This window comes from Trachypithecus francoisi, unplaced genomic scaffold, assembly GCF_009764315.1.
Source record: "Trachypithecus francoisi isolate TF-2019V2 unplaced genomic scaffold, Tfra_2.0 Lachesis_group10, whole genome shotgun sequence".
Classification (NCBI taxonomy): Eukaryota; Metazoa; Chordata; class Mammalia; order Primates; family Cercopithecidae; genus Trachypithecus; species Trachypithecus francoisi.
Genome location: NW_022681455.1, coordinates 78244692 through 78263658, shown reverse-complemented (window position 1 = coordinate 78263658; position 18967 = coordinate 78244692). Strand labels below are relative to the sequence as shown.

Below are 18967 nucleotides of genomic sequence, written 5' to 3'. Positions count from 1 at the left end.
GTGAGATCTGCCCCATCAGGTCAGCCACTTTGGCTGTGTGTTAGATAGTCCCAGTCCCGTGGCCCAGACTATTGAACCCTGACCCAAGCAGCGAAGTCAAATTCCCTGTTGCAATTTGGAGGTGGGATGGCAACAGGTTAACCAGTCTCTGTTGGTCCCTGAATTAGAAAGTAATGTGAAGCTGGAATGCCCATATTTAATCAAGGGATGAGTGAACAGGAAAAGCTGGCTTCAGAGACAGAAAAAAAAAACAAAGGCAATGCAAAGATACACCGTCATAAAAGGCTATGTGGCTTCAGAAAGAGGGACAGAAGGCAAGACAAACTGTGGCTTCTTTTGGCTTGCCGGGCCCCACTCCCAGAGCTTGTGCAGCCTGGAGGTATCTCTTGCACTTGAACTTTGTGCTCCTACGTCCTTATAATTAACTCCCCTTTTGCCTGAGAAATTGTAGTGGGTTTCTGTTTCTCGCAACGACACCATCTCTGAACAAGGCAGCACGCTGGAACGTCTCCTCCAAGCAGATACACAGGCTTGGCACCTGCTGGTCTACCTTGGTTCCTGATGTGTCTCTGAGGCCAGCTTTGCGAGGCCTTATCTGTAGCTGTGGGAAGGGCATAAGTCAGTGTACACATTTCAGCATCTATATATATGCCCGTGAGTATTAATGCCTGGGTATGTGTGATGCCCTATTTGTTGCATCTTTGTGGAGTGCTTTGAAGTACTCATTAAAGGTCTCCAGAAAGGGACTTCACCCATCTCCTAGGCTTTGCAGTTACATTCCCATAGCAGGACTGGTGCATTGCTTCTGCTGGGACTTGTTGCTTAATCCTTCAGAGCAAGCACAGCACCGTTTACAGTGAGAGGTACTCCCTTGGGTGATGAAGTTTCTACATCAAAATCAAGTCATTCCTCCAGCATCTAGGTCCCAAGGATGTTTGTGTAGTTCTCTAAGTCACAGCATGTCTATGGTATGGTGGGGGATAGGGGAGCTATGGGGACTAGTTTTTCCTGGAGCAGAGTCTCCAAAAGTGGCCCTTTGATATGTTCCCATGGGGATTTTTGGAAACCATGATACAAACAATCAGAGGAAGCAGAGTGAATGCAAGGGTCAGTCTCTTCAATTCATGAGCAGTCAGAACAGGAGATGCTTAGGAAGGAATCATGGCCGGTTCTTCTTCTCCATGCTCATCCCATACCCTAGTGACAGGATACCTCTTCCCTGGAGTTAAAAACATGCGCCACACTTCCGGTAAAGGCTAAAGCCACAGAGGGCACCTAGCAAGCTTGCTTTCAAGGTCCCATTAACAAATAAGAAGGGCAGCCCAGGACAGACTGACAGGAACCCCACCATGTTGCCTTTTTTTTTTTTTTTGAGACAGAGTCTTGCCCTGTCACCCAGGCTGGAGTGCAATGACACAATCTCAGCTCACTGCAACCTCCACCTCCCGGGTTCGAGCGATTCTCCTGTCTCAGCCTCCCAAGTAACTGGGATTACAGGTGCCTGCCACCATGCCTGGCTAATTTTTGTATTTTTAGTAAAGACAGGGTTTCACCATTTTGGCCAGGCTGGTTTTGAACTGCTGACCTCAGGTGAGCCACCTGCCTCAGCCTCCCAAAGTGCTGGAATTATAGGCGTGAGCCACTGCGCCCAGCTGAGAGTTTTAAAGAAGGTGAAAGTTCTTCCCTTTCCCGAAACCTAGCCTGGCCTTGAGTCTGTTAATACCAAGACTGTGTGAATTGGAGTGGAAAGCAGAAGTGGCGAAGGGAGCCGTTGCCAGAGGGAAGAACACAAACTTCAAGGCCAGATGCTCAGTGGAGCTCTCAGAACAGCCAAGCCAGGAGGACAGTCAGGAGGACCATGGGCCAGGCCACCAGGAACCCTGAAATACAAGAAAGATGACTGTCAAGTGTTGGGCTTTGGGAGTCAGGAGTAAACATAAGTTGGCCTCTTTGTCTTTTGCAACACAAGGATGAGAAAGGCAAAGCATCTTTGATATCTGGCCTGATTATAGTCTCTGAGACTCACATGGTAGAGGCAAAGCTATCTAATCACTAAATTTTTTTTTTTCATTTTCCTCTAGACGCACAGTAAGGCAATTTTTCTCAGTGTCCTTTGCAAGTAGGTGGGGCCATGTGACTGAATCTGGCCAATAAAATGTACATGGAAGTCATCTGTGCCATTTATATGTCTGATCCTTAAAGCACCTGGCACATGGTAAACACTATATAAATATTGGTTTTAAAAGTTAGACTCTAAGATCTAGTTCTGCTGAGATTGTATCTCTTTGGCACATCACTGTGTACTCAGTTTCGGTGAAGGACATGGATATGTCCTGTTGCTCTCTCATCTACCATCTAAGGGAGCAGATGCAGAGTATCCAAGATAGGACTTGCAGGGGATAGTGGAGTTGCCAGAAGTTACCAGAAGGTAGTAGAAGCCCAAGCTCCTAATGACTACATAGAGTAGAACTGCATCCCCTCCCCCAGTGATTTAGTGAGAAACAATGCTGTTGTGTAAAGACACAGAAGATTGGGGACTGTTTGTTATAGCAGCTAGCATTACTTATGCTGACTAATACTGAAGGGGCAGAAAGATACAGAGGTTAAAAAGCACTGCCTCTGAGGCCTGATTACTTAGCTTAGCATCTCAGCTCTATACTTAGCTGGGCAGTCCCAGAAAAGTTATTAAACCTCTCTGCCTTTATTTTCCTGTATGCCAAAGAGAAATATTAATAGCTCCTGTGACTTCACTGGATTTTTGTACAGCTTAAATGAGTGAGTTCATATTAAGCATTGAGATCAGCACCTGGCACATGGTAAACACTATATAAATGTTGGTTTTAAAAGTTAGACTCTAAGATCTAGTTCTGCTGGGATTGTATCTCTTTGGCACATCACTGTGTACTCAGTTTCAGTGAAGGACATGGATCCCCGATGATAACTGTCTTGTATTGGAGGGCCTAGGAGAAACATGGGAGCCTTCCTGCTGTACTACCAAATTATAAAATCTCCCCATTACCCCAATTTCAAAGTAATTGGCTGATGTCCTAGAAGTGAGGAGAGAAATATAAATTTCAGACACAATTCATGACAAAAAGTTATAATTATAAAACAGGTTGATGTTCAATTAGTTCTAAAACATCAAAGATGATTGTGACAGCAGACAATGAAAACCACAAGTGCCCTCTTGTAGGGGGTAGGCTGCCTCAACATCAGACTGATTCCCTCCTTGTCCAGAAGCGTCCAAAATCCACCACTCATTCTAGAAATTAGTCAATTTGGCAAACTGTACTGGGAAACCACACTGTTCCAGGCACCGGGCTAACCAGAAGGACTGGCAGAAAGGAATGAGACTTGAGGTTCCTGACTTCAAGCTGCTTTTTTTTTTTTTTTGACGGAGTTTCGTTTTTGTTGCCCAGGCTGGAGTGCAATGGCGTAATCTCAGCTCACCGAAACCTCCTCCTGGGTTCAAGCGATTCTCCTGCTTCAGTCTCCCAAGCAGCTGGGATTACAGGCACATGCCACCATGCCCAACTAATTTTGTATTTTTAGTAGAGATAGGGTTTCTCCATGTTGGTCAGGCTGGTCTCAACCTCCCGACTTCAAGTGATCTGCCTGTCTCGGCCTCCCAAAGTGCTGGGATTACAGGTATGAGCCACCCACACTTGGCCTAAGCTGCTTTTAGAATGAGTTCTAACCACTCCTCTCAATGAGCGTGACTTTTCTTAGCATTGTCTGAATGCTGGCACTGAACATACAGAGTCCATCTTGGACTTACTTGGGCAATTTAAAAACTGCCGTCTAAGTTTGGGCTTTGAGGATAGAAAGAACCTTTTCATATCTGGGTTCACCAGTATAGGTCATTTTGTGGGAAAGCAAATCTTAATAGTATGTGCTTTCCATTTTGTCCAAAACATATTTCTAGTACCCTATAAATATGTAAAAAATGTAAAAATGTTCTCTCTCTCTCTGTCTCGCTCTGTGTGTGTGTGTGTGATATTTCTTTTATTAGTCATCTTGTTTAGCTCCAAGTCATTAATCTAAAACCCATTCAGATGTTACTACCTGGTGAAATTCTTTCCAGACCTTATCCAATACAGTTAATTAGCCTTTTATGTACTCTTTCTGTACCATCTACCTACTTGTCATTTATTTGCTCAAGTGCCTGTCTCACTTGTGCAATGAATTGTTGGTGTTCCCATGCATATAGGGCTCATTCCCCTAACATTTGCACCTCTGACTCATTTTTCTCATTTGGCTTAAACATCACTTATTCTGAAAGTTTTTCTGACCACTTATCCATTCTGACAGTCTTTCTTCCTTCCTACCTTGATAATAAAGCCATCAAACATCGGTTAGGCACACGGCCCACCCAGAGTAAAGATTGCATTTCCTAGCTTCCTTTGCAGCAAGGTGTGGCATGTGACTAAGCACCAGCCAATGAGATGTAAGTGGAGGTATAAGGTGCTAGCTTTCAGGAATGTCTTTTAACACTCATTGGCTTCTTCCTTGTTCCCTCCATCCTGCTGTCTGGATACAAATGTTGGAGCTCTGGCTGCCATCTTGGAACATGAAGATGATGGCCACACCTCAAAGATGGTGGAGGCATGAGTTGGAAAGAGCCTGGATCTTTGACGGCTTTATGGTGCTACCCCACTAGCCTTGGATAGTTTGCCTCTAAGCTTCATTTATGTGTGACAGAAATGAACGTCTATACAATGAGAACACATGGACACAGGGAAGGGAACATCACATACTAGGGCCTGCCAGGGGATGGGGGGTAAGGGGAGGGAGAGCATTAGGAAAAATACCTAATGCGTGTGGGACTTAAAACCTAGATGACGGGTTGATGGGTGCAGCAAACCACCATGGCACATGTATACCTATGTAAAAGACCTGCATGTTCTGCACATGTATCCCAGAATTTAAAGGAAAATGAATTTAAAAAAAATAAAAACTTCTTGAGTTTGATAAAAAAGAAATGAATGTCTATTTTAAGGCATTATTACTCTTCTATCATATCATTTTCTTTTATTTCCAAAGTACCATGTTTACTTTTTGTTTTCTACTTTCCACACTGGTGCATAAGCTCTATGAGGGTAGGCACCTGGGCTCTTTTGTTTGCCATCACATCTTCAGTGCCCAGAACAAGACTTGGCACACAGTATATATTTCTTGTCAAAGGACTGTCTCCTCCGCTAGACTGTGGGCATCTCAAAGGCCAATCTTGGGTCTGATTAATGTCAGTGTCCCTAGCATAGGGTCTGGGCCGTAAAAGGGGCAGAATTGAAAAGACAAAGGAGAGTTGAGAAAGCTATGGGAAAGGCATGAGAAAATGATGTACCTGCAGTGCCAGGGGTTCCATTCATGACACCAGAAGACTGTGCACCTGTGAACAAGAATAGAAGGGGAGGGTTTCCTCAGTCATGCTTCAGTGACTGCAGCACTGTGGCTGTAACTGCTTCACATCCTCCTAGACGTGGCCATCACAACCACTGGCCATCCACACCGTGGGGGCATCTATGATCTGGCACAGGCACCTTTCTAGACACATTGCATGCATCTTAGACTTAATCCTCCTAACAGATTTGTGAGGAAAGTATTCTCATCCCCATTTGACAGATGAGAAGACTGGAGCTCAGTGATGTTAAGGGACTTGCCAAATTGACCTTTCCAGTCAGTAGCAGAGCTGGGATTAAAACCCCAGTATGTCTGATTCAAAAGTGAAAGTTCTTAACCTCCACCAAGTTACCCTGTGATGCCACTTGAGGCTTCAAGTTGAGAGCTCAGTAAAATGGTAGGAAAACTCGGGCCAGAGCCTTCTTCATGAGATAGCCTCTGTTTGTTCTGGAAAATGGAAATGGTGATAATGCTTTACCTCCCTCACCTGCTGTGAGCATTCAAAGTGATCATGCGTATAAAGGCATTTGACAAAGTGCCAGGCACAAGGAAAGTATTATTATTACCAACATTATTACGTCTTAATTTCTTTAGGGGGAAAAAAAAGGCTTTCATTCTTCCACTTCTCCATCCTGGTGGAAATAAAAGCACTAAATAAACACTACTGTAAATCCATGAGTAGGATGGATGAAAATATGAGGAGCCATTGGAAAGTCTCCCCTATATTATACTCCAGAATACCATAAATGAATTTTGGAAAACACAGTCATTCACCAGAAAACAAAGTTGCATTTAAATGGGATTTAGGACTTATACTTCACCTGTAAGGAACTGAGTTATGGGGACCTGGAAACAGGTGGAATAAGGAAAAGGCCACATGTTTTGGCATCAGACTGAGCTGGGTTCAGTCCTAACTCTAGCCACTCATGAGTAGGGGGATCTTGGGCGAGTCACTTAATCTCTCTGAGTCTTAGTTTCTCGCCTGTAAAATGGACACAGGCATGGGAGGATTAAGTGAATTGATGGATGCAAGAGCTTAGCCTGGTCTCTAAGCACACAGGAGGTCCAAATGACAATATTGTTATTATTACCCAAAGCATCTCAAAGAATAGGTTTTTCAGTAAGGGTCAGACTGAGGTGGCAGAAAAGCCCTGAGAAGTTGGGCTGGTGACCCCAGGCATCTGTGGTTAACAGTCAACACTCAGCCAGCAGGTCTTGTCACTGGGATTTGGTCACTTACCCCTCCGAGTGATGGGTCCCAAATCTAGAACCCGGGATAGGTCAATGGCCGGTACTTCACTGCGGACTTGACTTCTTGAGCAAGACTGTAGGGATGATGAACTTTTATTATATCAAAATTTAAATGTCTGGATTCTATCTAGACTGCTCCTGCAATGGGCAACTCTGGACCAAGAACTGGGTCCAGAACTGGTTCATGCTATGGCCCTAATTCCGATGCTGTGGTTATCTCAATCTAGAAAATTATCACTGTCATGCCAAACAAATCTGGGTTTGAATTTCATCAAGTAGAGACTTTCTTTTAGCTGTATAATTTGGGGCCAATGACTTTGCCTCTCTACAATAACTAAATAATACCCACCTGGCTGTGAAAATGAAAATGAGATGTGCTTGCAACACGTGGGCACAAAGTAAGCACTCGGAAAATACCAACTATTCACAGGCAGTGCCAAATGCAGGCAAGAGCAGGGGCATTGGAGTCACCTCTCGGCTGGGGCACACCCTGGCTCTGATATTTTCTAACTGTGTGTGGCCCTGTGGGCAAGGACTTCTCTGACCCTCACAGTGGGGTAGATAAAACAATCTACTTACAGGGTTGTTCTGAGAGTTACATGAGAAAAGGTATGCAGAAGTTTTAGCATGGTGCTTGACAAAGAGCAAGCACTAAAAACGTCATCTATGATTATAATCATTTAAGAGATGCCAATGGAATCTAGTAGAAAGATTTCTTTATCAAATCTGCCTCCTGGGGACACAAAAATTGCTTAGATTTGGGCCTTTAGGAGACCTAGAGTATATCTATTTATCCTTCATTCTTCCCTCCCTCCCATCCACACACCTACCCATCTCTTTCCGTCTCTTCATCCTGCTCCCTTCCTTCTCTCCTTCCCTGTTCCTCCTTTCCTTCTCCATCCCTCCTGTATTCCTTTTTCCCTCCCTCTTCCCTTCTGACTCCCTTCCCTTCCCTCCCTTATTCCCCTTCCTCATCCCCTTCCCTAACCTTCCCTTCCCCTTCCTCTTCCCCTTCCTCTTCCCCTTCCCATTCCCTTCCTTCTCTCCTTCCTTCAGTTCCCTTCCCCTTCTCTTTCCCCTTCCCCTTTCCCTTCCTTTCCCTCCCTTTCCCCTCCCTCCCACCCTCCCTTCATTCATAATTGCAATAAATATATATGGAGAGTCTATCAGGTACCAGGCTCCATGCCGGGCTCTGAAGAGTTCAGTTCAAAGAGAAACTCACAGGCTGGCACTGTTCATTAAGAGAATCACAGAGATGAATCTCACAATGCAGGAACACTAGGTCATAATGTCCAGCAAACATGAACATCTGAACTGAGAACCGGCTTTCCGAGGACCTTCCATTCTCCTCCACGTGGATGGTGGAATCACGTTGATTTGAGCAGCTGGGAGGGTGACAGGGGCAAAGGTGTGACTTCTTAAAATAGCAGTGGAGAAAATTAAAGAGTACCTCGGGTTCCCTCCATCATGATAAAGTGGACTTTTTCTATTCCTCTGTTTCCTCCAAGATATATCCATAAACTCACATGGCTTAAATTATTTGAGGGCACAGTCTCTGGAGTGAAACAGACTGATTTTACATTCTAGCCCGACCCATGTTCTAGCTAAGTGATTATGGGCAGGTTACTCATCCTTACTGAACCTTACTTTTCTTATCTGTAAAGTGGAGACAGTAATATACACTTTATGAGACTGATGTGAGCATTTAATCAGATAACCTACATATATTTCTTGGCACATAGCTAAGCTCAATGACAAATATTAGCTAGGATTATTACTGTAATTTAAATCATGATCTATAGAAATGCATTTTTCCCTTGTTTTTGTCAGCCGGGCATGTTCAATAATATTTCATCCCACAACATTTATCATATTGTTTTCATATTGACCAGTGTTCACTTCAGTGTAATAATCCATTACTATCAAATTGATTCCCTGGTTTTGAACAATAAGCCTGTTGCCAAAGTTATCAAGAATATGGAAATGGAAAAATATTGGCATTTATTCATCCTACCCACCTATTTGGTATTAATATTTTAGGCTAAAATCTCAGGAGTGATATTTCTGAGTCAAAGAGTGTGTTTATGATATGTAATACAACTTACACATCTGCTAGGGATGGATGAGATGAACATTTTCCCGTAAACGTTAGTAAGGCCAAATGATAATTCTAGAATTGGTCGTTACCTGTTTCTGATGATGAAATACTTCACAGGGTCAGCCTTGTCTTCAGTGGGGGTGGCATAGCAGTTCCTCAACACCAGGTTAAACCGGGAGGTGTCCCCTTGCTCCAAGATGGCGCCCACATAGAGCATGGACTCAACAGACAGTTCAGCTACATCCCCTTCATAAGGATTCGTGTAGTTCTGGTCTTGGAAGAGGGCCATCCTAACAATGAACTCTCCATCCCCACCCACACTGACGTTCAGGAAGCTGAGAAAAGGAAAGCCACAAGAGTGGGAACCTCAGAGAGAACAACATAAATCAAGCCCTGCTACTTACTTAACACACTTATGAAGGCAAAGACACATATCTTGGATCCTTAAGTGAACTCTTCAATCATTCATTTAAACTGAGCATTTATTAGCTTCTAGGCACCAAACTGGACAGACAAGTCTGTCTCCAGGATTTCCACTGATCCTCCCTGCAGGACAAGTTACACATATATCTCTCACTGAAGGAATAACTGAGTGTACACCTCCATCTTCTCACCTGGAGAGTGGAGCTGAGAACCAGTTCTGTGTGTTTACATTTTTTAGCAGCAGATCGCTTCCCTCCATTCCACAGTCTTCAGTGAAACACCAATTTTAACAACAGAAATGGTTTTCCTTTTGATTTTTTGTGAACCAGGAGCCCCAGCACCAAACCATGTGGAAACCACTGAATTAGAAAATTTCTAATCCTTCTGATCCTGTTGCTTTGTGATATCAGGGGGCAATAAGGAATGAGATGGGCACTCTGGATTTTTGACTTCCCAGAAAGTCCCCTGGCAAATCTAGGGATGCTAAGGAACTGATTCAACAGGACCCCATTCCAGGCACAGAAACGCAACAAAACAGAGAAAAGCCCCTGCCCAAATTGCTATCTGATGCTATTTCTGTTGGGGATGGGATGCCTGTTTATCAGACAAAAGCTGGTCTCTGCTTCAATCTCATGTCTTCAGGGAAGCTGTTCTGTCCCCATCAAATCCACCACCAACAGGGGTCTGGAACCCCTATTTCCTGCTCCCAAAGCACCCCACTTTTTTTTACATTGCACTCATCTTGCTTATAAGTAGTTATTGATTTAATTAGTTGCCTAATACCTTTGTTCGTCAAGGTGAATGAACTTGTCCTGTGTTTTTGTTTTCTAGCACATTTAGTAAGCACTGTTTCATGTTGCTGCATTGCCTAGTTATAACAATCTTTAATATCCACAGAATAATCTATGTCTGTCTTGTTCATGCTGAACATCTTTAATATACAATCAATGAGTACTTGTGGAATGAATGATTGAATGACTGGAGGCTCCTGGAGGAGGTTGGTAATATGGTGTGGTCATCATAGTCTACACTTGAAGTAAGTGTGATGTGACTATTGCTAAGGTTATAGGTCAAAGGGCAAGGGTCAATGCCATACCTTACAATGGGCTTCAAGGCAGCTTGGAGGCTGACTTTCATGTCCAGTGGATAGGCACATTGGAAGTTGATGTTGAGGATGGCGTCTCTGATGATGAAATCATCGACCAAGGAGAGGGTGTTTTTGTAGATGGCATGGGTTTGATTTCTCTTTGGCATAAAAACAAAACCACACAGATGTTTATGTGTAAGCGTATGTAGGTGTATCTCAAATCCAGATCTGATTTCTAGAGTCAATGTGTTTAACCATGCAGTCACCCTACCTTCTGAGCTCATGGAGGTAAAGGGACCTCCTCCTTCAGTGTTACTGACACTTTGTGGGAAGGGGAATGAGGATACCAGACAAAAAACTAGACCAATAAATTATTGACCCTTGGGAAGAGTCAGGAACTGACAAGCTTGCTTCTCTGCATCCCTCCCCCACATCCCTAATTAAAATGATCATAATTGTAGCTTACGTTTATGAAACTCACATGTCAGATTTATACTAAGTTCTTTATGTAAACCAACATGTGCACTCTTACATAACCCTGGGGCTCAGGGAAGCTAAGTGGCTTGTCCAAGATCTCAGAGCTACTATGATAGGTCCCATCAGCCCAACACATACCTTCTGGCAGCAGTGGTGTGAAAGCCACTTACCTCCAGAATGTTCCTGCAGGCACTAGCCTGGACGGGGCTGGTCACAGATACCCAGTTCCTCTCCCCTGTCTGCAAGATGCTGCTGCAGTTTGGGTCTCGCAGGTACGCAATGACCTCCTCCCCAAAACCCAGGCCTTCCAGCAAACATTTGTCCACCTTCACCTTGATCTCCCTGGCCCCACAGTCTAGCTGAGGCTGCAAACTGTGGACATCTGCAAAGCAGAGATGAAGGCAAGTGGAATGGACATGAGTCTGGAAGCCCACTTTCCCTACTCTTTGGTAAGGTCTCCATGACCCAGAAGATTATGTAAACTAGAAGGTCCCTGGGATCCAGACAGAATTCATGCCTAGACTGGCAGTAGGTGAGACTGGCAAAGGGGGCCCCTCATTCAAGATTTCCAAGTGTCCTATGTGCAGGCTTGGCTAAGGTTTTTTGGTCTAATTCCTCTTGGGGATTGTGTTATTTGGGGAGGCAGGATGGACTTGCATTCCATACTAGAATCAAAGTTAGATATATGCTACCTTGTTGAGTCAGCACATCTGACCAAGTTCAGAGCTATCATATTTTAACTCAACATTTATTCAACACACAACTTCTTGAGCATCTACTATCTGCCAGGCACTGGGGCTACAACACTTACCAAAATAGCCCCTTACCAAAACTGACAAAATTCCCACTGTTATAGAGCTAACATTTGAATAGGGTAGACAAATAGTAAACTAATAGGAAGACAGTTTCTATTGCATTTATGAATGCATTGATTCAATATATATTTACCAACCACCTTCTCTCTCTCTCTCTCTCTCTCTCTCTCTCTCTCTCTCTCTCCTTTTTCTTTTTTTAGACAGAGTTTTGCTATGTTGCCCAGGTTGGAGTGCAGTGGTGCAATCTCAGGTCACTGCAACCTCTGCCTCCTGGATTCAAGTGATTCTCCTGCCTCAGCCTCCTGAGGCTGGGCTTACAGGCATGGGATTACAGGCATGTGCCACCACACCGGGCTAATTTTTGTATTTTTATAGAGATGGGGTTTTGCCATATTGGCCAGGCTGGTCTCAACCTCCTGACCTCAGGTGATCTGCTCACTTCAGCCTCCCACAGTGCTGTGATTACAGGCATGAGCCACTTTACCAACCACCTTCTCAAATGCTAGGTGCATTCAACACAAAGTAAATAAGGCATGGACTTGGCCTATGAGGATTTCTTGGTCTTGTGTAAACACCAACATACCCACAGCTTATTATACTTCAATACGATAAAGATACAGACAGAAGTATATGCAGAGGGACGTGTCTGTAAGCAATGGGGCCCACTGGACAGCCATCATTCTGCTGGCCACTGATGAAGACGTGAGGCAGGCCACCTGCTCACTCAGTCAGCTGAGGCTGTCCTTGGAGCCCATCCAAGTACAGGGAGGGCCTCCTTAAAGTCCAAGTTCTGACTCTGCGATGGGCCCAAAGCCCAGAAAACCACACTGACTCTCTGGGGCCTCATCCACTCAATGAGCAGAAAGAGTCTTTAAGGAGATCAAGGTTGTTGGTTGTTCCCTACCCCTCATTTCCCAGGGTGCTCCTGCTGGGCACATCTAAGCATTGCCCCATTCACACTGCAGCTCCGTTTTCCAAATGTGTCATGCTCCTTCTTGTCCTGCTGCCTAGAACACGCTCTCTTCCATAGGGACTTGGAGTGTGCTCAGAGGAAGGCATGCTTGTGCCAAGGGCAAGATCAAAGGCCCTTGTTAGAGTTCAGTGATGGAGGGAAATAATCTCAGCGGGAGGCTCATCCAGCCCCTGTCCAGGGCTTACTGTTTGTCTATGACATCCCTACCCATGGGCCATCACACTCTGCTTGCTCGCCTCCTGGGATGAGAAATTCATCACCTCCTGAGCCTTCCCAATTGGACAGCTCAGATTTAGTTCTCACAATAGCCCTGTATGGTGGGTATTATTATCACCTTAACCTCATTTTACAGATGAGAACATTCAGGCTCAGAGACAATAGTGACCTGTCCCCAGAAGTCTGCCCATGTCCCTGACATGAAGACCCTGTGACTATGAAAACATAGCTCCTACATTTGCAGAATTATCATCTTCAGTACCTTCAGCCTCAGGGGTCAAGCCTGTGCATGTCAGAACCATTTCCTGAGGCTGTAGCCCAGCAGCTGACCTGGAAATGTGCTCCAACCCTGCCCTCCTATCCTTGCAAACCCACTGGCTTTACAGCACATGGATTGGAGAGCCCACATTCCCTTGAGCTCAGGTCCTTGCCCCCGACTCTGCTTTATACCTTATCCTGACTCTCTAAAGCTCCCTCCCTCCTGCCCTGCCCACTCAGGATGGTAGTTACTGGCCCAGTGAGCCACTCACCAGAGCTATTGAGGTCCTGTCTGCAGACACAGCCCCAGGTGCTGTCGCGGGCAAGGCACTCCTCCTCGGGGCGGCAGGCCTTCTCACACTTGTCCTCCACAGTGGAGGGATCTAGGTGATGGGGCATGGAGAGAGAAGATCAGGATGCAGTGTGGGCTGGACTTGAGGCCCCCAAGTCCAACCTTCTCATTCCACTGGGGCACAAGAATCTTGCCAAGATTGTGTGATACTTAGTGGAAGCGTTAAGCCTCAAACTCAGATTTCCTGACTCCCAGTCCAGTGGGATAAGTGAGAGCCCTAAAGCTGCCACCTGAACACTTACTACAGACAAGACTCTATTCTAAGGACAATGAATGTATTAGCCCACTTAATCAAAATGAGAAAGGACAGCATGGTGGTTAAGCCCATGGATGCTGGAGCTAGAATGCCAAGTTCAAATCCCAGCTCTACCATGCTCCAGCTCTGTGGTACTAGGACAGCCCCTTAATCTCTCTGTGCCCCTCATTGTGGTAATAAGTGTGGTAGCACTTATCTTATGGAACTGGGGAGAGGATCAAATGAGTTAATACATTTGAAGTACTTAGGATAGCAACAAGGACATTGTTAGCATTATGTGTTAGCTGTTATTTTTGCTGTTACCCCTTTTTTTTCAGATCAGAACACCGAGGCTCAGGGAGGCAAATTTAACTTCCCAAATGGAGCCAAAATCTGAATGAGCATGAGTTCTGGATTTTATGCTACAGACATTTATAAACTGGGAAATTTCACCCTTAAATGAGAATTTCTGGCTTGAAATGTTGGAAGGTCTGACAACACCTGTGTTGTGTTCTCACTGGGCAGGAGCTGAGTCAAGGCTGCTCTGCATCCTTTCCTGTTTCCTATTGACTTGCTCCACTCACTTTACTGATCCTGGGGTGCATCTCGTTGACTGTGTAGCTGCCTCCTCCAGGGCTCTGCTGCTCACCTGTGCAGTATCTCAGATTACACTTGGGAGTGCCTTCCAACCCGTACACGTGGTACCCGCCTGGGCAGGCCTTCACCAGCACCTCCGTCTTCCAGAGACAGCAGTTGCCACTCCAGTGGGCACAGGCAGTGCGGTTGATGATGCCATCCCCAAGAGCAGGGTGGGTCCCGTTCAACCACATGGGAGCGGCTGTCTGGCATCGGCCCACCTGGACACAGGTCTCCGACATCCTCACTCCTCCTTCCCCTACAAAGCGGTACCAGCCACTCATGTTCTCATCGCACCCCGGGTTCTCTTCTGAGTTCTCTGTGCTTCGGAAGGGTTCATCCAGGAGGGTGTAATTCTGACAGGGGTCAAAACAGACGTGAGCCTCTGGGGTGCCAGGAGCTCCGCAGTCCAAGTCCAGCCCATAGAAACTGGCTTCACTGGGGTTTCCATAACCTGGGAAAGTGACAGAGTGCAGTTGGGTTTAATGTTTAATCCATTAATTAAACATCAACTTCATCACCTTGGGGGTAGAATAATCAGTGAGGATCTTCTGCGGTATTTTATAGACATTGAGGACATCCTGCCCAATCTCCCTCCCCGCCTCAGAGTAACAAAGTTCTTTCCTGTGCATTCATGCACAGCAGCCTTGTTTGACTAATATTTGTTTTTCTCATTATAAATGTAATATAGGCTCACTGAAAAAGAACCTCAAACATCATTAAAATGAATAAAGCAAAAATGAAAGTTGCCATAAGCCCATCTCATCCCCAGAAGAAACAATAAATTTGTTATGTAGCCTTCAGATTCTTCTTAGGCATGTTTAAAATAAGTTTAATTCTGTACAACATCTTTTTTTCCACTTGCACTTTTTACTTAACATGACATAGACATTTTTCCATACCAGTAGCACAATCTAATGTAAGAATTCCAAACCTTGGCACTATTGACATTTTGGCTGGGTCATTCTTTATTGGAGGAACCATCCTGTGCCCTACAGAATGTTTAGGAGTATCCTTGGTCTCTACCTACCAGATCCCAGCAGCATGCCCCAAAGTGTTCTCCAGGCATTGCCAAATGTCCCCTGCGCGATATCACCTCCAATTGAGAACCACTGACCTAACAAGACCATTTCTGATTGTTGACCTATCATTTTTCAAAACAGTTTTAGAAATTGTGATGTATGAAGAGGCAGAGAAGTGAAGGAGGAAGACCACAGGCTGGTCAGGCTGACTTTAAATCCAATTCCACACTTGCTGGCTGGGTGACCTTGGCAGGTGACTTAAGTCCCCTGAGACTCATTGGCAAAACCATGTCTGTGAACTAGTGGTTCTCAAACTTTATCCATTCCTATGCCTTGGGTCATGACCTTTGCCATACATGTGTTTGCCTGTCCTATTATTGACTTAAAATGTTTCTTTCAATGATTATCTCTAAGAATTAGTTTCATCTTAAAGAATAATATGTGTGATAACATAGATATCATGTGCTAGTTATATTTTTTAGATATGCATAAAAAATAAACATAAAGCCGTTAAAAACTTGTTAAGAATTTGCTAGGCATCCCCCGAATCATCTTGGAATATATACACCTCATTTTGGGAAAGAAGGCCTTAAATGATTGTTAGAGGATTAAGTGAGATAATATGTGTAAAATGCCAAGCAGAGTACCAGGGTCAAGCGAATTCTCTTCTCTAGTTCTGATTTGTTGAATGCTGTAGATGCCTGAAGAAGGGGCTAAGTGCACACACAGGATCATGTGCTTATAATACATGTTAAAGGGGCTTTCTAAAAAAAGAGATTTTCAAGTTTTGCACATGCTTATAATACACATTAGAAGGGTCTTTCAGAAAAAGAGATTTTCAAACTTTGCTCATGCATGTACTTAAGACAAGGAATCCCTGCATTTGTTGTTCTTAGATTACTTCTTGCACACCCTGCGTTTTTCCACTGGAGGCCTCCAATGAGTTCAATTCCCTCACCCACCCTCCTCCACAGCGCTGAAATTTACACTCTAAGTCTGAGACTCCTTTCTGCAAGTATCTGAATTGCCCAGTTCATAAAAAGATCATTTAATCTAGCCCTTTCAGGAAAAGAAGAAGGCACTTGCCAGTACAAGGTGACTAAGTTGTGTATTTCTTGATCTTCTTTAATCTGGGCTCTCTGATCTCCCAAAGATATGGGCATGGGAAGTTATGTTAACTGGCTCCCACTGCCGTTTCAAGGGAATTTCTGATTAGATTCTTTGAGAGATGATTGTGACTTGATTTCCATTGTGTCTCACCATGTTTCCCTTGATTTCTAGCTCTGAGTCTTTGCTTTAGAACTGCCAATTCCTCTTCCTTACCTGAGCCACCTTCTCTGCACTTCTATCCTCACTTGCTAAGTCTTCCTTGACATCTGAGATGCCAGGCGAGCAGAATACTTACCTTGCTGCACTGCAGATGCCTGGGTCAGAATGCAGGAGACCAAGGCCAGCCACAGGAGGCCAGAACCCACCATCCTTTCCATAAGGTGAGGCATGCAGGTCACTTTGCTGTATGCAGACTTCCCGTGCAGCTACAGGAAACGAAAGACCCAGATAAGATCAGGGCATAAGACTATGTTCTTAGAAACAGATCCGTTGACTTCCTTCATGAAGAGCTGCATTGTCTCAAAGTGTAGGTGTGACTTGTGGACAGATGAAGCAAGATAATGGGAGATAAAGTTGACAGTAAGCAAACCAAAGGCAAGCTCAGAGCTGGCTAGTACTGCAGAATGTCCTGGAAAGGTCTCAGGATGGTCCCTGCTCAGGTGGAGGTAGACGCTCTCTAGAGATTGGATAGAGAAAGAGGGATATGGTGCCTGTGATATCTGCACACAAAAGTAATGGCTGCCCTTTCTTAGTTTGATGCATTGGGTGCTGTTAAGAGTGCCCTGAAATGTCCTCTATGCATGTACATTTCTGTGAGTGTGGAACCATGCCAAACCGAGCCCCATGTTCCTTGCTCCTAGTACAGAATCCGGCACACAAGGGGTACTCATTAGAGGATTAAGGGATGAATAAATAAATCAATGGGGGTTGGGAGCAGTGGCGAGGCAGAAAGAAAGAGCTGCAAAAAGCCTGCCAGCATTTGGATGGCATTTACTTTTCTGGGAAATCCTTTCCCTGAATGGCCAAATCTTTGGATAACGTCCTACAACCTCTGGAAGACTTCAGTGGAAAATAGAGATCGGTTTCTGGCAGGGATATCGTGAGTATGCTATGAGGCAGCAGGGATAGGGGAGCACCCAGGATTGGTGATTCTTTTTTTTTTTTTTTGAGACGGAGTCTTGCTCTGTCGCCCGGGCTGGAGTGCAGTGGCCGGATCTCAGCTCACTGCAAGTTCCGCCTCCCGGGTGTACGCCATTCTCCTGCCTCAGCCTCCGGAGTAGCTGGGACTACAGGCGCCCGCCACTTCACCCGGCTAGTTTTTTTTTTGTATTTTCAGTAGAGACGGGGGTTTCACCATGTTAGCCAGGATGGTCTCGATCTCCTGACTTCGTGATCCGCCCGTCTCGGCCTCCTAAAGTGCTGGGATTACAGGTTTGAGCCACTGCGCCCGGCCAGGATTGGTGATTCTTAGAGATGAGATCCCAATAGAGACCGAGTTCCCTGGTGGGAGTATCTGGGGCAAAGGAAAGGGTGGCAGCTATAGGCCTGGAACATCGCAGGTGACTGGAAGCATGGCTGAGTTGGATATAGAGTGGTACCTGGAGCACTTGACAATGGCCAGGATCCAAACTCCTTGCTGGGTTCTAAAAATTTCCAGAAACAAAGAACCCTAGCAAGTCCAGCGGATCAAGATTTCCCAGGATTAGGAGAAAGCCTCCTGAGGCTTAAAGCAGGACTTACCTCCGATGAGAACACAAAGCGTTTCTCCTCCTCTGGCCAGCCATGGGAATGCAGCCTGCTGTGGGCTTTTTATTGCAATTTCCCACCCATGTGTCTCTCCTCAATTGGTGCACAGGTATGATGGGAGTTCTAGGCCATACACTGGGCTTGTTGAGTGGAGGTGAGATAAGCCATTTACGCAAAGGATGGTGAAAGAAGGGCCCTCCCCTCACAATGTAAACCCTTCCAGCTGTCTCAGCATCATGCAAATGCTTCCTACAAACAATAGTGCTGTGTGCTGAATGCTGAACATGCTGGGCACTACTTTGCGTCCGTGACTTCTCACATTTAATCTTCATAATCAATCAGTGAAACTGGTGCCATATTTATTACCAGAAACCAAACATGAATTGAAAGGAAGCTTAATACCCAAAGGGAAGTGAAGAGAAAATCAAACAGGCACTTGTTTGCACAATGGATTTTCAACTGTACCTTGTGTTCCTAGCTAATCATCTTGGAACGTTTCTGCTTCTGTCTGAAGGCCACTGAGCTTGGGGCCAGTTAGACTAAGAGGATAAATAGGAAAAGAAGGAAGGGAGTGTGGATGTTTCCACAAAATTCCATTTCTTGTTCCATAGACTCTACCCAACTCCAGATTTCTAATACTAAGGAGTTTTGGAATGGCTAATTTGGTGATGATGCATTTTGGGATGGCAAAGGACAGACCAAGGTTCCTGGATAAAAGAAGCATCAGAGCAGCCCCTGTAAATCCCTTTTGATATGTAGGCTGCCCTAGGGATTGGAAGGCATGAGACTGAGAAGAGGCTGTAGAGGATCTTGGACTTACTAACTCCAGGCTTGGACGGGGCTTTCATGGCATGGTAGAAATCATGGA

General features: G+C 45.0%; 1 protein-coding gene across 1 annotated transcript; it reads right to left on the bottom strand.

The window, feature by feature from the left end:
* Positions 1-1095: 1095 nt before the first annotated feature.
* GP2 (glycoprotein 2) lies at positions 1096-18395 on the bottom strand. The gene is made up of 11 exons (XM_033217842.1): positions 18094-18395; positions 16649-16778; positions 14235-14675; positions 13271-13381; positions 10907-11118; positions 10269-10417; positions 8839-9084; positions 7874-8036; positions 6641-6725; positions 5345-5389; positions 1096-1880 (listed from the first exon to the last, which is right to left on the bottom strand). The coding sequence occupies exons 2-11, from the start codon at positions 16740-16742 to the stop codon at positions 1822-1824; spliced, it is 1605 nt and encodes a 534-aa protein (XP_033073733.1). The 5' UTR covers positions 16743-16778; positions 18094-18395; the 3' UTR covers positions 1096-1821.
* Between the last annotated feature and the right edge of the window lie 572 nt (positions 18396-18967).